The 17,710-nt window shown below is 38.7% G+C and overlaps 1 protein-coding gene across 1 annotated transcript in view; it reads right to left on the bottom strand.

The window, feature by feature from the left end:
• Window positions 1–5,752, bottom strand: part of LOC117394136 (uncharacterized) — a 137,726-nt gene extending 131,974 nt beyond the window's left edge. The window contains exon 1 of the mRNA XM_055221235.1: window positions 5,656–5,752. Coding sequence (XP_055077210.1) covers window positions 5,656–5,712 — 57 coding nt within the window. The 5' untranslated portion in view covers window positions 5,713–5,752. The remainder of the gene's footprint in view (window positions 1–5,655) is intronic.
• Between the last annotated feature and the right edge of the window lie 11,958 nt (window positions 5,753–17,710).

Here is a 17,710-nt window from a genome sequence, read left to right as displayed (position 1 = left end):
CAGAGGAGGGCCCGGTGAGGAGGAATATATATATATATATATATATATATATATATATATATATATATATATATATATATATATATATATATACACACACACATCATAATTATTTGTTACTATTTCATATTAAAAACAGTAATTTTGTTAAAAAATAGTCACTATGCACTCTAGTTTTGGGTTACTTTTGTTTTATTTTGAAGGACCCAGGAAGTGGTCACAATGCATTATGGGTAACAGAAGCAGAATTCAGTCTGATGAAAATGTGTTAGATTAAGCCTGCTTGTTGATGTCAAAAACTGCTCACCTTAAGTTTAAAGAACACATCACTACTAGTTGGTCACAGTGGTGGATTTGGTTTTTAAAACTAGTTTTACTGTGACGTGTAACATTATGTTCAAACCACTATGAAGAATAAACACCGTGGTCTTCAGGAGTCTGTCACATTATTACAGGCTTTACCACAGGGTAGGTGGAAAACATCCATGCATTTCAATGGAGGAGATGGTAATGCTATGAGTAGCTACACAAATGTGTAAATATTCCTATTGGAGAGTGTCTATGCAAATGACAACAAAGCGACCACACATGAGTGGTAAGAAGCCATAAACTGCTATATCAAATGTTTAGCTCAAATACTTTATTTAGCTAGCTTGGAGTCACGTTTAGCATCTAATAATAATAGCATAGACAGGCAATGTTTGTTTTATTCCTCTGTTTTGATGTCTACCTAAATAGGTATAGAAACATTTAAACTATGTACAGATACTATAAAAAGATAAAGAGATTAATAGTACCCTGTTTTCTTATGTGAGATTGGAGTATAGACCTTAGGTTAAAAGAACTGTAAGGCTAACATCAGTATTTCTTAGTTTTTTTTTTTTGCTTTTTTTTAGATAGTAACTCAGACAACCCCACAGTGCACAGTTGTTGGTGTTGGTATGTCCACTGCTGACTTTGTGCGTAGACAGACAGTCAACACATCAACACCTGTGTAAAGGTTAAGCTTGGGTGATATTTGTGAAAGGATAATGCCAATAATAAAGCAATAAAAAAGACCCCATCTTGAAGGAATCATAGCAGAGGACCCCACAGAATGCAAAACAACAAATATAAAAAATCACAAATAACTTATAAAGTAGTAATAAACGATCTCTATGCCATAATTACAAACATAACCTCTTTAATCGCAGTCGCAATTGCAATAAAATATAAAAACAGATGCATTATAAATATAATATTTATTTTAAAAATTAACTAATTAATAAACAGAAAAAGTAACAGATGATTGTCCATTATTGCAGATTATGTTGACGACATCCTGGAGCTGATTTTTGAACAGGTGTTTCCAGACCCAGTTCCATTTGTCCAAGAGATGCTACAGATCCCCATTCCACCTCCACTTTCCACTCAACACCCCCGTCCAGACAAAGCAACTGTTGTTTCTGCTTTTACCTCCCGTTTTAATCCAGCACTGGTCTGAAGCCCAAATACTGGCCTTATTCATCTGATAACTCCTGGCGTATTCGGAGTATGACACCAGATGGCGGAACCAAGCGAACTCTCAGACCCAACCATCCCCAGAACAATGACACAAAACTTCTATAGGCACATTACCTACAGCGAATGAAGCACATATAGGAGTGTGTATTACAGTGTGCAATAATTATTCAGGTATTCTATTTATTCTATTCTATTTAATATTTTTATTTTTTTAAAGTTGTGTCTTGGGTGTGCTTGTAGTGAAACAGAAGTGAAAAAAAGTTATACAGCATGCATGAGACGAAAGTAAAAAGAAGTTACACAGTGTGTAATACTTATTTAAAGACTTTTATATGTGTCTGTGTTTACAGTGTCAGTAAAGTACTTAAAAAATATGTATTGATACAGTGTGCATTGCCATATTTTTTTATTTATTTGATTGTTCTTCCAATGTAAGTTTTAGCATTTGTTTGACAATAAATTGGCACCATAATCAAAAAGTCAACTTACTGTACCATTCCTCTCAGCTGTAATGGTCCAAACTGTGCTTTGTACAAGTTAATGGCATTTTGAAGGGAATATATATTGAGATGCACAGGCTCAAATCCTGGATGGTCCACTGTGCATGTGGGTTGGCTGGGGACTTCTTCCACTCTTGCTCGCACCTACCAAATATATTATCCATAACATGACATAATATACAGTAAATGAAAACAAGCTTTTGTAAAGCAAACTCACTTTGGGGGTTTCTCGACAGTGTCTGTTTTCCACTTCAGCTGGTGCACATGTGGCACAGGTGCCACATGTGCACCTATTGACATGATATAAATAAAATGAACTACAGCAACTGCACACATGAGCCATAACAACATGCTTGACCAGCAAATAACATCAAATGCTATGTTTACACATTAATGCTATGCAGTGAAGTAGGTACTCATAAACAAACTATGTATACACATGTGGATTGATTTATAAATGTAGCACTTTTAGTCGTATTTGTTTTAACAGTATTAGCCAAGCAAACTATATTTTTGCTCAATTTCCTCATAGAAGACAAGCATTTAAATAGGCTTGAAAACCCATGAATAAACTTCACAGATGATTTCATTTATAATAACATACATCATACATACAACATTCATTGATGCACCTAGAAATGCACCTTTGTTAGTATATAATTACAAGTTAACCAACTAACCATTGAGAAGCATTCATTTCAAGCCTATATTCCACAGGTTCGTCTTCTTCTTGCTCCAGGTCAGATTCTGGTTCCAACATGTAGGGTTGGACTGTAAAGTTTTCTTGTTGTGCCATTTTTAATCCGTAGTTAAAAAGTGATCTACTTTCAGCAAAACATCTGTGCAATTCTGTTTTCTAGATGACTACAACAATTGCTGCTGGGGAGGTGGCACAGGTAAAGAAACACTCCCAGTTGCCAGGAGGGGGGAGTGGGCTGTGAAGTATCTGATTTGCATTTAAAAGAGCCAGCGCAAAACGAGTCATTTGCATTCAGTGCTCTGAGCAAGGGTAGGAGATGGGGCTCTAGAACAGAAATGATGAGAAATTAAGATACATAGGATCTAATATTATAGTCATTATACACCATACATACATGTTTTTGTATGCTATAAAAACATAATATTTGTTTGTTTTTTTTTAAATCTTATCTACACCTGCAAAAGCAATGGTTGTAAGTTTTATGCATATTTGATAACTTTAGTAAGTTTTATAAGCTCTGCTGTAGAGATGGTTTTTGCACAGGCATCAGACCTAGCCCATGATCTTGCTAGCTCAGGAGAACTATGTATTAGCATAGTAATACCTACAATATCAAAAATTCACAAAAACGTAGTGTCTCTTTAAGTAGCAGTTTGTGGAGTTAAAAATAAAAATAACAATAATTAACAAGACCTTTTTTGCAGTGAACATACACAATCAAGACCACAAAATTTCATAGTAGTAATTCTAGATAACAGAAGTTTTGAGCTTTTGTAAATACACTTGCTTTAATCAAAGATCCAATGTTTGCAGTGCCAATTGAAATCAAGTTAAGAACAGACATAGGAAATTAGGTATTTTTTTTGTTAATAACTGGTTATTGAGTGTGGACAGATATTTCGGTCAATATCTCAACTGCTGAATTTACAACAAAATAATTTATGTTGTACTTGACCTATTTTGCCATTTTAAAGTTTAGAATCTCCAGATGCTTGTTGAAAAACACTTTCAACAAGCATCAACAAACATGAAATATAACTCTCCTTAAGAGAGAGTTACCAGTGTCAGTATCGGCCCGAGGCACTGACGAAAACTGCTCTTACAAGCTGTCAAATATATTGTCCATAAATCAAGAGTCACTAATTTAACTTATTAAGTTGTAGTGTTTTTATCTTTCCAAAAAATGTGCCAGTTCAAATGCATAATCTTCACTTGCTATACATACGTGTCATGTGTATATTTTTTTGTTTGATTTGATCAGTCAACACGTTAATTATTGTGTTAAATTTTAAGTTATTTTTAATATAAGTTCAGAATCTGTAGTTTAAAACAAGTGATGCACCACTTAAAGCTGCACTATGTAACTTTTCTTAATGGAGATTTTATTCCGTTGCCTGGAATAATTCATCGTGTCAGGACAAGTTGTAAAATTATCTAATAGTGTTGTCACAATATTAAAAATAGACTTGATACTCAATAATGATTCCAATACCACAATGATAGCTAAAACACTCTTTCTTTAGACAACAGAATACCAAGCACTATCACTTAATGTAAAAATTAAATGGCACTGCATTCTTTTATATCACCATGTGGCCTTATATCTGTGTAGTTCCTCAGTCATCCAGGTAGGTTCCACAGTGGTCCATGGGCGTAGTCTATATGGTCTTATACTTGTTTTGATACAGTTCAAGATCATTCTAAAGCTATTCAGGAAAGGTTCATTTCTGTTCTATGAAGGTGACTTTTTCAGTATAGAAACCTGCTCAAATGACTATCTAGTTTTTATATTAGTTTTAGTTTTACAAGCCCACTACCTAATTGTGGCTATGTAATACTATAGAGTGTATATATTAATGGACATAGCTAACCTGCTAGCCACAAGTTCCAAATAGGAAGTGATCATGGGCGTGCTTCCATGATCCATCGACTCAGCCACCAATTCACTTACTATTGAATAACTGTTTCCCCTCTCTGATTTGTATTTTTATTTTGCTATTGTTTCTGTAAATTGAGATATTAACTTTATATCAGGCAAATCAGGAGCCTTCTTTCGACAAGGTTGCTACTGCTAGTGTTAGCAACAGCTTTGATTGACAGTGTAAGAGCCCAAAGGGGCATTCAGCAGACTCGCTCCAGACGAGCTCTTTGGTTGCTATCATACTCGTGGTCCTAAATCCAAATATGGAACTCCCTATAACTGCTTGCCTGAACAAGCTTCATTTGGCCGGTCCCAAACACTATGGACACACTTCGTCCACTTTTTTATGCAGTCTATAGTTAAAACCCTAATGCTAAACTTCACTTAGTCAGTACTCTAAATATTGTATTTTCCTGTCAAGACTAAACAATAAAGTAAAAATAAAAATGTTTTACATGTAAAAAAAAACAAAAAACAAATACAGATAAAAACATATGCTTGATTATTATGTCAACAGCCAATATTTAGTTTATATATGTACATTTTGTCATCTTTTTTGCGAGCATGCAAAGGGTGCCATTATGAAATTCCTTAATGACACGCCATTGAGTAACTTTTAATACTGTGCTGAATGTGCACTTTTTCAATAGCTCAGCAAAATTTGGCAACAAAACAAGAGCCATTTGTTATTCAAGCCAATGCATTGTAAAATAAACTGAGTTGGTTGGAAAGAACTGAAATTTTAAATATATATATATATATATCAAAGTGCTGATAATCCTTTATGAGTTTAGTATTTAAGAGTTTTTGCTACACAACAGGTTCAGACAGATCATTGCCATGTGCTCCAGAATTCCAGCTGCTTTGATAAATATAACACCTGAATCATGTCCAATGTCCATGTCAACAAGACTAGAACACAATTATTTATTTTCCACTTAGCTCTTTGCAATGCACTATTTAGAAACAAATACCACACTTAACTTAAATAGTCCTGACCCCAATAACCTTTCAACCATGCACACACTCACCATGGCCAGTGTCAGGAGCATTAGCAGCAGCACCTGTTGATGGGGGAACCCTGCCATGTTTGCGTCGAGATGTCTCACCTCCGATGGTTGTCTGTCCTCTTCTATCCTGTCAGCTCTGCAGTCACTCTCTAATCAGGATCGTGGACACTCCTCTCTCCTTCTCTCCCCTCCCCCGCGTCCTTCTAGTGTGTGTCTATAGTATTAGTGTCACGTAAACTCATGGTGCATGTTTTGGAAGGGTGTGGTTGAATAGTTTGAAAAAAAAGTGCACAGAAGCCGGAAGCAGGTCTTTTTGATCAGTCTCTCTGACATATGGAGAGAGAAAGGGCTGCAAAGCCTTGGCCTTCTCTCAGTGAGCTTCATGATTAAGTCCCCTGAAATTACTGAGGCTCAGAGTCGCTAATTATGCAGATAACACCATAGTAATCGGTCTCATCCACATCAATAACAGCTATTGAGAAAAGATTTAGCATCTGGCCGAGCAAGTTATCAGCATATATACATCTTGGAAGACATCACCACCTCTTCTTTTTGAGGACCCTGAACAAAAAAACATGTTCTCTCTGATTCTGGTGCACCTGCCTCTGTGATAGACAGCATACTGAGTAACTGTATTACAACCTGGTATGGAAACTGTACTGTGGCAGAGGCTACTACTAGTACTACTACTACTAGTACCACTTTAAATTCAATTTCTTTGCTGTACTGAGAGCTCTCACTGCCAGCTCTGTCCGTGTTATCTTAGCCTGCATGCCTATGTTATCAGAGGTATAATACTCCTTACAACAACATAGCCAGACTGGAAAGTTCTAGACTGGAGTTAAGAAAACTATCACAATGTCTTGAGGGTTCATGTCTCTGGGTGTGACTGGCTCCCATTATGATGGTAAATAAACTTCTCCTGCGTGAGAACTCTAGCGTCATGCCTTTTCTTGGGCTACTGCAATTTATTCTACACTATTACTACTTTCACCCTGCCCACAGGCTCTTCACCCTGCTGCCCCCTGAGGCATTACATGAGCCTTCAGGCGAGAACCAGACTTTTCACCAAGCCAATTTACAAGTTATCAGAGTGCAAATACATTGGATTAGTTCATTCCAGAGGATACAACCTAAATAATAGCAGTCTTTGTGACTTTTGAAATAGTAACTGGTTTTACAGCCCTACAGAATATCAAATCAATTTGTATGGAGGGCCGAAAACTTTGTTTTCCCAAATGTTACGACATTTGACACAAAATTCCATGGGGTCATCCCAATCAATGAAGTCGATCAGACCCATGTCATTTTTTGCACTGTGTTGCCATGGCGATGCACCAGACTGCCAATGTTATCCTAATGGGAATGCTCCCAAATTTTCCCATTCATCAGAAAAAAAAAATATTAGTTTCATCAGAAAAAAAAAAAAATATTAGTTTCATGGAATAATGTCAAATTTGGCACTGTGACTCTTCATGTCATCCCGATCAAAAAAGTCAATTGGACCTATGTCATATCGTTCACTCAGTTGCCATGGCGATGCACAAATGTTTCCCATGTTATCCTAATGGGAAAATTTCCAAATATTTGTACATTTCAAAGTCTCATCAAAACTTATTGGCTTCATTGAAGAATGTGAAATTTGGCACAGTGACACTATTGTCCTTGTCAAAAAAATCCAGAGGGCCAAGTTAGTATGTTGCAAGGTGTTACCATGGCGATGCCTGGAAAATCCCATGTTTTTGCATTTTGTGCATCAGTCCTTCCACTGTGTGTAGACTTTGTTTAGTGACAAATACAGCCCAAAGCTGCAATAACATGGACGAAACTGGCATATTAGCACCTCCCGTAGGGAGTGCCGAGTCGGCCGAGTGCGAAGCACGGCCCGCGAGGGCCGTTCGATGCCACTTGGGGCTTTAATTGTATATCTTTCTTTGGTAATGAACTGGTGAACTTGGTTGCTAAAACAAACATGTAAATGTGAAGGTTCATAGTTGTTTGTTCAATGTCACTGATCAAGTATGGTATTGTTTGCTGTGTTAGATTTGAGTCATAATACTAGTATTACTGCTACTGCATTATTATTATTTTATTTTTTATTTTTTGTCTTGATAGAACAGCTTACAACCACAATTTTGTTCTATGTACATCATCATGTGATATTATTCTATTCTGTGTACATCATCATGTGATATTATTCTATAACCCCTTATAGTAAATTAGAATACTGGTGGTTTGAATGTCCCTCAAACATTTGCTGAGTGCAAACTTTATTTATTCATTTATTTATTCAGTTTGATTGGGACAATGCATGTTAATGAACACACATGATTCAACATGAATGTAAACACACCAGATTATAGCCAAAGGCTAATGTCCCAAGAGATTGGGTCACAAAAGGGTCAAAATAAAACCACACTAGTCATTGCAGTTCCCATAATTGCACATCCCACACATTGCACAGTTCTCATTATTGCACCATCCAAAATATTGCATATTCCACTCACTGCACAGTTCCCGTAATTGCACATTACATTCATTGCACAGTTCCCATTATTGCACCATATGAGATATTGCACATTCGATACATTACACAGTCCCCATTATTTCAGTCAGTTTGACTACCCATTCAAGACACATTTTATTCCCACCCCCTTCATATTTGCCCATACATGTAAAACAAATCTCTATAGAAAAGTTAAAATCACATTGCCACTATATTTATTTTATTTATTTATAGCGGACTGTGCATGTTGACCAACAGTAACTGTTTAACATGCCAGAATTAGCCCAAAGGCTAGTTTTCATCTGTTGTCCGTTGCCATGATGTACAGATGGCTCCTTATAAAAACATTCGCAAGCATGGTTAAAAAGTAGAAAAGCATTAAGTCTTAAGAAGTGAATCATTGCGAAGAAAAATAATTAAAATAGACAAGTTATTAAGAACAGCATGCAATTAATAACAGTAAAAGATTATGTTAAAAAAAGCACAAGAAAATAAACAAAGGGGCAATAAAAGATTTGTTAAAGCAGAATTACAGAGAAGCACATTCATTTCAATTCAATTCATTTATTTTTGTAACGCCCAAAATCACAACAACAGTTGTCTCAAAGGGCGTATGCAAAGGATAAACACTAGATGGCAGCAGCAGGAGTTTGGTGTTGACAGGTCTGATTTGTTAAAAGCCAACGTTTAAATTGAGACTTAAAGGAGCTATATGTGGAGCTTTCCCTGATAATTGTAGGGATGCTGTTCCACCCTTTAGAAACTCTAACAGAATAGGCTGGTTGTCTGATCCCATTCAGAAAGACAGCATTTGGTCAGTCTCCTCTTGAGGCTCCTCTAGTGATGCGGTTTGAGCTTGATCTTAGGCTAACAAAGTCATTGAGCGGTGGAGGGGCGAGTCCATGTAAGATTTTATAAACAAAGCAGGCATCTGTGAATCTAATCAGATTAACCCAACTTAAAATATTATATTTAGATAAGATGCTGCAGTGATGGAAGTGGTGTTTTTTTGTCTAGAACTTTGAGTGTCTGTTTATACAGTGATTGTAGTGGTCTGAGTGTGGTATGGTTTGCCTGGGACAAGCTCGTCAGGCAGTAAGTCAGGTGCGAGAAAATCATGGAGTTCATGTAAATATTGGCTGCTTGGGTGGACATAGAATTTCGGATGAAGCTGAAATTTGATAAATTGAATTTGACCCTTTTGATGGTTTGTTTAACATGTGACTTAAAATTAATATGTGAATCAATTACGATGCCAAGGTGCTTATATTCTTCAACCAATTGTAGTTTTTCACCAGATACAAATATGTCAGGGTTTGTGGTGGAGTTGACACTTTTAGTGAAGTACATGCCAACTGTTTTAGACACATTTAGTTGAAGGCAACACTGATTCAACCATTTGGTGACTTTGATCATAGCATCTGTAAGTTTGATAGCAACTTCGTTTTTGGAGGATCCTTGAACAAACAGGACTGTGTCGTCCGCATACATTTGGATGTTGACTTCAGGGCACACAGTTGGTAGGTCGTTCATATACATACAGAACAAAAGAGGGCCAAGGATTGACCCCTGCGGCACCCCAGTTGAAAAGCAGAGTGGTTCAGATTGATAACTGTTGATTCAAACTGTTTGTGAGCGATGGGAAAGATATGTTTCAACCCATTTTATGGCATTATCAGAGAAGTTAAAGGAAGAAAGTTTGGACAGTAATATCTTATGGTTGACAGTATCAAATGCTTTTTTTTAAATCCAAGAAAATGGCACCAACAACACTGTTATTGTCAAGTAGAAATTTCTCATCTATAGATGAGTGCATGTTTGGTTTGACAATAACCATTTTTTAATTTGATCTTTAGAAGAACTGTACATTTTCTCAGGGTTACCAGGAGCTCAATGTATGTTGTTAGTTTTTTTTTTTTTTTTTTTGTGGCGTTAAGGAACAGTATGCAAGATTTCATAAACACAACCTATCGGTGTCCCCAGAAAGGAGACAGGCATGTTCAAATCATCTTGTAATGTTGATATACATTAACACTGTAAACAGACACATTATGTTATAATTTGGCGTTTTGGTTCTCAGGGCGATTGTCCAATCAGAAAGCAGAATCATTCTCACATAAGTCTTTCATTTGGGTTGCCAGTTCCAATGCTTAAATCCAGTTTGTTTAAACCTAAAAAAACTCTCTCTGATCTGAGTCCTTACTAACTAAACCCCAGCACCTGCAGCCAATCCTTAATCAGTGCTAGTGCAGTCTCTGCAGCTCATTGAGTGAATTCTGAAAGTTCTGACCTTTCATTTGACATAGCCTGTATTGAGAATTATAAAAAAAAAAAAAAAAAAAACCTAAACAACTATGCAGGTTTAGGCACTGGCTTTGTTCAGTTGTGATTGTAACATTGTAAGAGTGCAGGCTACATACAGTTCCTTAAATTGTGAAATAAACTGAGTACATTATTATGTGCTAACCACTTAACTACCATTCTGCTCAAGTCCCGTCTTTCTTCCATATAAATATATTATTGTTACAGCTTTGACCTCTTGCTTTCAAAGTGATGCTTTTATTTGCATTGCACACATATTTGTCTGTGTTTTAGTGACCATAAACATATGTAAACTTGGACATTTTGCTTCAGGATGCACTGTTGTGTTGTTTATCTTCTGTCTGTTTTTGACTTTTGTTATTTTATATGACTAGATTAGAGTTGTAGACATTTGAATGTAAAACTACTATGACTGATTTATAGACTAACTACAGTTCATTCTGCTATTTATTTATTTATTGCAGCTAGTGATATGAACAGGCCTTAAAGTGAACATTTGGAACAAGATCTTATTTTTTGAAGTAATTTAATCTTTGTCTTTCAATTTTTTTGCATTTTTATGCTGATTAACGCTGAACCAACAGAAGAATCAGCACAGAAGCAGAGTAGGAAACACAAGTAAGTGCTTTCAACAAAAAAAACCCAAACATATTTGGTACCCTAATAACAGATAATTGTTTGTTATTATTGTAATAGTGCAAGGTTTTATTTAGGTCATTTTCACAAGTTAGTGCACTCTATGGAGCGACCCAGTAAATTTAGGTCTGTTTATTTTATTTTTGGGTCAGAATTGTGTGGACAAAGTGAGTGTGATATCACTCATAGTGTTCACTCCAGTTAAATTAAACTCATCAAGGCTAGCGGTTACAAGGTGAATTTGGAGCCGGGCTCCATATTTAGTAGTCCGACCGCAAGCATCGTAGCAGCCAAACAGCCAATCTAGAGGGAAGTGTCCTTCCCTTAGCAACGCTGTCAATCAAACCTGTTGGTAATGCTAGCGGGAGGGACTTTGGGTAAAGAAGGCAGCTGATTTGTCTGTTATTAATATTCATATCTTGAGTTACGGACACAATAGCGAAATAAAAATACCAGGATCATGTCAAACAGGTCAATAAGAACATTTTAAGACCAAAATGATAAGCCTGACAGTAACATTTACGGAGAGAAAAGTGATAGTTTTCTAATGCAAAGTGAATGGGAGCCAGAGTCCACAGATCCAGAAGTACAGCCCATGATCCCTTCTTATTTGGAATGCAGCACCATTGAGGGTTCTTTTGTGTATAGTGTATAGTGTATTGTGTATATATGTGTGTGTGTGTGTGTGTGTGTGGGGGGGGGGGGGGGGTACAGAAATAACTGAAAGGTCACAGAAATAACTTGAATCTGACAAAAGTAATAATAAATAAAAACTTCTATGAAATTTAACAAGTAAAAATCAGACATTGCTTTTCAACCATGCTTCAACAGAATTATTTAAAAAAATAAACTTATGAAACAGGCCTGGACAAAATTTATGGGAAGGTATATGTGAAAAAATAATGTGACCAAAGGGACATGGTGTGTTCACTAATTAACATCACAGGTGTCTACAATGTTGTAATCAGTCAGTGGGCCTATATATAGGGCTACAGGTAGTCATTGTGCTGTTTGGTGACATGGTGTGTACCACAGTCAGCATGGACCAGAGGAAGCAAAGGAAAGAGATGTCTCAGGAGATTAGAAAGAAAATTATAGACAAGCATGTTAAAGGTAAAGGCTATAAGACCACTCCAAGCAGCTTGATGTTCTTGTGACTACAGTTGCACATGTTATTCAGAAATTTAAGATCCATGGGACTGTAGCCAACCTCCCTGGACGTGGCCACAGGGAAAATTGATGACAAATCAACAGACGGGTAATGCGGATGGTAACAAAAGAGCCCAGACAAATGTCTAATGAGATTAAAGGTGAACTTCAAGCTCAAGGAACATCAGTGTCATATCCCACCATCCGTCATTGTTTGAGCCAAAGTGGAATTAATGGAAGACGACCAAGAAGGAGACCATTGTTGAAAACAAAATCATAAAAATGCCAGATTGGACTTTGCCAAACTACATGTTGACAAGCCACAAAGCTTCTGGCAGAATGTCTTCTGGACAGATGAGACACAAATGGAACTTTTTGCCAAGGCACATCAGCTCTATGTTCACAGACGGAAAAATGAAACATATCAAGAAAAGAGCACTGTCCCTCCTATGAAACATGGAGGAGGCTCTGTTATGTTCTGGGGCTGCTTTGCTGTATCTGGCACAGGGTGTCTTGAATCTGTGCAGGGTACAATGTAATCTCAAGAATATCAGGGGATTCTAGAGAGAAATGTGCTGGCCAATGTCAGAAAGCTTTGTCTCAGTCGCAGGTCATGGGTCTTGCAACAGGCAAACATGCCATCTGGAAAAGGCACCCTTCAAACATGAGACAACTGACAACTTGCTCATGAGGAGTGGGCCAAAATACCTCCTGAGAGGTGCAAAGTCTCATTAACAGTTACAGGAATTGTCTGATTGCAGTGAGTGCCTCAAACTGTTGTTTTTGTCCAGGCCTGTTTCATGAGTTTATTTTTTTAAATAATTATGTTGAAGCATGGTTTAAAAGCAAAGTTTGACTTTCATTGGTTCAATTTCATAGAATTGTTATGTATTATTACTTTTGTGAGTTTTTCTTTCATTAACCGAAGGGTACCAACAATTTTGTCCACGTGTGTGTGTGTATATATATATATATATATATATATATATATATATACACACCATGAGAAAATAGGGCTGTGGGAACATATGTGCTCTCCCCACCATCAACAAGCCTAATGTAGACACATGGCAAGGTCAGTATTAAACATAAAAAGTAAATGAAGAGTGAAACTTCTTACACCACAGGGAAAAAAATCTCAATCTTATGACAATCTTATCTCACGAGATGTTGCATCCCTGCTTGAACCAAGCACATATCCTGTTGTATAGTTTTTCTATATTGGCTGCACATCAAAATGGGAGGATTAAACCATAATGAGACGTTCACATAGTTAATAAACATCTTTGACAGTTTTATTTGAATATGCCTTGAGTTATTTGAGTTCAAACCTGTTGGACCGGTCTGAGGCTAGCACATGTGAGCTACTTTCAGGTGATCTTATCTGAATAAGGCAGAAAAACAGGGTGGGGCTGCAAGCAGTGACACAGGAAACATAACATCTGCAGTAGTTCTGTGGAATTTCAAATTTAAATTCAAAAAGACTTCAAGTGCTTGTCAACAGTTCAACAGAAAGCCACATCAACAGGTGCAGCACATATTAACCTTTGAAGTTAGCTGGTAGAATGTAAAACTTTGGCAACAAACTAAATTATTTTACTGTCCTTTTTCTTGATCCAGTTAGGTTCATTTGGTCTTCTGATAATTTATTATAATAGAGTCCTTTTTCAGACCAAAGTTTAGGTTGTTTTCATACCTGACAGTTCACTGAAGGCTCACTCAAAACCTGTGGGAATAAGATATTGGCGCTGACAGAATCTCAAGTGTGTGTTTATAAAAGATAGAATTAGGAGAATTGCATTATGGACTGGGACAGAGGAAACATCATTGAGACAGTTGACAACAAAGATTGGTGCAGGATCAAGGATTCAATTGAAATATGGAAATGTCCCCACAGCAGTATAAAGCAAGCGCTGCTGTCCTGCCTTTCAGTAGGAAGACAGTGCTTAAACCTGTATAAATCAGCTGACCACAGGTCACAGCAATACCACATGACCACCCTGAGGAGGACTACGAGTGAGCAGTTGAAACTGTCAGGTGTGGAAACAAACTAAACTTTGGTCTGAAAAAGAATCTGTAAGAATAAGAATCCGTTCTTTACTGAGCATACCATATCTATATTATGCCTGTGATCAGAGGTGGGTGAGTAGCCAAAGAATTGCACTCAACTAAGAGTAACGTTACTTTAAATTAATATTATTCAAGTAAAAGTGCAAAGTAATATTTATAAGGATAGAATATAACAATGCCAATAAGCTGAATAATATCTGAAGGATTAGTGCAAAAACACAAACATTAAAATCATTTAATGTTGACAAGCTTTTGTCACTTGTAGACTAGTGGGAAAAATTACAAAAACTCTGTTAAAAACCACTTGGCCTTCCGAAGGCCTGCTCGCGGGCTGTCGGAACCTTTATGTTACAACTTTACAGCAATGTACGTGTATTTCTGCGTCACCCACACAAACAATATACACATCAAATGAAAGCTACGGCATTCATCTTTCTGAATATGTAAACCATTTACACCTGTAATCACCACAGTGCTGATAGGAAAGACGTTTTTACAGAGAAGTCAGAAAGGTGGATTTGGACTTCACTTGCCTTTTGAGCGCTCTGGTTCTGTCAAACATCACCATATTCACACAAAGTCGGTCTCATTCGTTCCGTAAAGGTCCAGAGAATATAATCCAGTCCAGAAATGATGTCCACAAAGGAAGTTAGATCCTCCATGTCCAATCTGTTCCGTCACTTCTTTGCATTTCTTTTGTCGGTTTCAAGCATAATTAAAGCCGCAAGCGGCATCGAACGGCCCTCGCGGGCCGTGCTTCGCACTCGGCCGACCCGGCACTCCCTGTGGGTGGCGCTAATGCCCCACTTGTCACTTTTTTATTGCGGCTTTGGGCTGCACTTGTCACCAAACAAGTCAAAACACATGTGAAGTGCTGATGCACAAAATGCAAAAACATGGGTTTTGCAGGCATCGCCATGGCAACACCGTGGAAAATACAAACTTAGCCCCCAGACTTTTTTGTCGGGGACGACCTGAAGAATCACTGTGCAAAATTTTATGTTCGTCGTTGACGTTAATAGGTCGTTATAAGACTTTGAAATGTACAAAAATTTGGAAATTTTCCCATTAGGATAACATGGACGCTTTCGCGCATCGTCATGGCAACCCAGTGAAAAATATGACATGGGTCTGATTGACTTTTTTGATCAGGATGACATGAAGAGTCATGGTGCCAAATTTCACATTATTCCATGAAACTAATATTTTTCCCATGAATGGGAAAAATTTGGAGATTTCCCATTAGGATAACATTGGCAGTTTGGCGCATCGCCATGGCAACACGATGCAAAAAAAAGCATGGGTCTGATTGACTTTATTGATTGGAATGACCCAATGGAATTTTGTGTTAAAATTGGTAACATTTGGGAAAACTACATTTTCGGCCGTCCATACAAATATATTAGATGTTCTGTAGGGGGCGCTATCGCGCCAATTTAGTTTCTATCATAATGAGTAGCTTTAGGCCGGAAAGTTTTACAACTGATTCGAATTTGAGCCAAATCGGACTTTGCTTGCGCAAACGGGAGCAAATTTTGACTTTTGAAAATTGCAAAATTTCCGATGGAATTTTGCGGCTTCACCGCACGGAAACCGTAAAAGGGATCATCATGAATTGGATAACTTTTGATGCCCCACTTGTCTAGATGATGTACAGTGAATTTCAGCCCTGCAGGTGAAGCGCCTTCAGAGGAGTTGATTAAAATGCAAGGTCAGCGAAAACGCTGACTCTGCATTTTGGAATTTTCAATCCAAGATGGCCGACTTCCGGTGCGTCAGGGGGCGTGGCCATAATAATCTTTTTTGTTCGGCATCAGTTGAAGAATGTGTGTACCAAATTTCGTGGCTGTATGAGAAAGTTGACGTCGACGTCTCCCATTGACGCAATGTATTTTGACTTTTGCAGGGGGCACTGTCGCGCCATTTTTTTATGCCCAATGATGCACCACATAAAAAACTAAATTTTTTGCCAGACCTGAATTTTGGGCAAAATTTGGTGAGTTTTTGAATATGTTCAGGGGGTCAAATTACTGCTCAAAGAGCAGAAGAGGAAGATGCCAGGAGTGTGTTTGGGGGACATTAGCGCTTCGCGCTTCGCCCATTGACTCAATGTTGACGCTGACATGCTAGCAAGAACAAATATGCATGTCCCATGCCTACGGCATGGGTTGCTAAGACACAGGAGTCTGTGCAGGGGGCGATGGGGGACGACTCCTCCTATTGACTCCTGTTAACGCATGTCAGCGTCAACATCGAGTCAATGGGCGAAGCAACAACAAATATGAAAACCACAGGACACAGGAGTCTGTGCAAGGTGCGGTGCTGCCACGAAGTTGCGCGCTTCGCGCAACTGCAACAATGAGTGCAAAGAACTCATCGTTGCGGAAGCAATAGGCCCTACGCCCTGTAGGGGCTCGGGCCTAATAAACGTCTGACAGCGCCAACTTTGTTTCTCAGCGCAAAACAAACTTGTTAGCTTGTGATTGACACCAAAGTTGGCCAATAAGGTGAGGGTTGTGGGTTACTGGAGCCGCGGACAGTGAACGAGAGCTACAGATGACTGAAAGTGTCGTAACGGGTGAGTGTAGCGGACCAAAGGATGCAGACTCGGGGCAGATTTACAGTATTTATTGTAATAATGGAACAAGGTACAACCAGTGGGTGATCCGGAGGTGAGCAGATGAGCAGGTGAGCAGGAACACAGGAAACACAAGGACCGAGGACGACAGGAAGACAGGCAGACCAGACGGGCGTAGGGCAGAGCAGGCAGGAGACATCCAGGGCTGAAACACGGAACGCTGGAACAGACAGGAATGCAGGGACGACCGGAAGGTAGGGACACGACAGGAAGGTAGAGACACGACAGGAAGGTAGAGACACGACGATGATCCCGCGCTGAGTCTCTTCTCCCAGCTCCTTTTATGCACAGCAGGTGTGTTGATTGCACTGAGGGGCTGCAGGTGCGCGTGGGAGGAGCCAGGAGCCCAGCCCAGATCTGGCAGGTGAGGGAGGGAAGGAGCAGGACAGGAGTAAAACCAGGAGTGGACAGTGCGAATCATGACAGTACCCCCCCCCCCAAGGGCCACCTCCTGGCGGCCCAAAAATTGATACGGGTGGGCGGAGGGCAAAAGTGAACACGACAATGATCTTGCGCTGAGTCTCTCCTCCCAACTCCCTTTATGCACAGCAGGTGTGTGATTGCACTGATGGGCTGCAGGTGTGCGCAGGAGGAGCCGAGAGTTCCGCCCAGCTCTAGGTACAGGCAGGTGAGGGAGGGGGAAGAGCACACAGGGAGGAAAACCAGGAGCGGACAGTGCGGATTATGACAGAAAGACTACGTGCCACTCTCCCCCTTGTAGAATCAAGCTGTTTACATTACACACGTTTAGTAAT

The sequence above is a fragment of the Periophthalmus magnuspinnatus genome, chromosome 4 (assembly GCF_009829125.3).
Source record: "Periophthalmus magnuspinnatus isolate fPerMag1 chromosome 4, fPerMag1.2.pri, whole genome shotgun sequence".
NCBI lineage: Eukaryota > Metazoa > Chordata > Actinopteri > Gobiiformes > Gobiidae > Periophthalmus > Periophthalmus magnuspinnatus.
The sequence above is the reverse complement of the archived record's forward strand: the minus strand, read 5'-3'. Positions and strand labels throughout refer to the sequence as shown.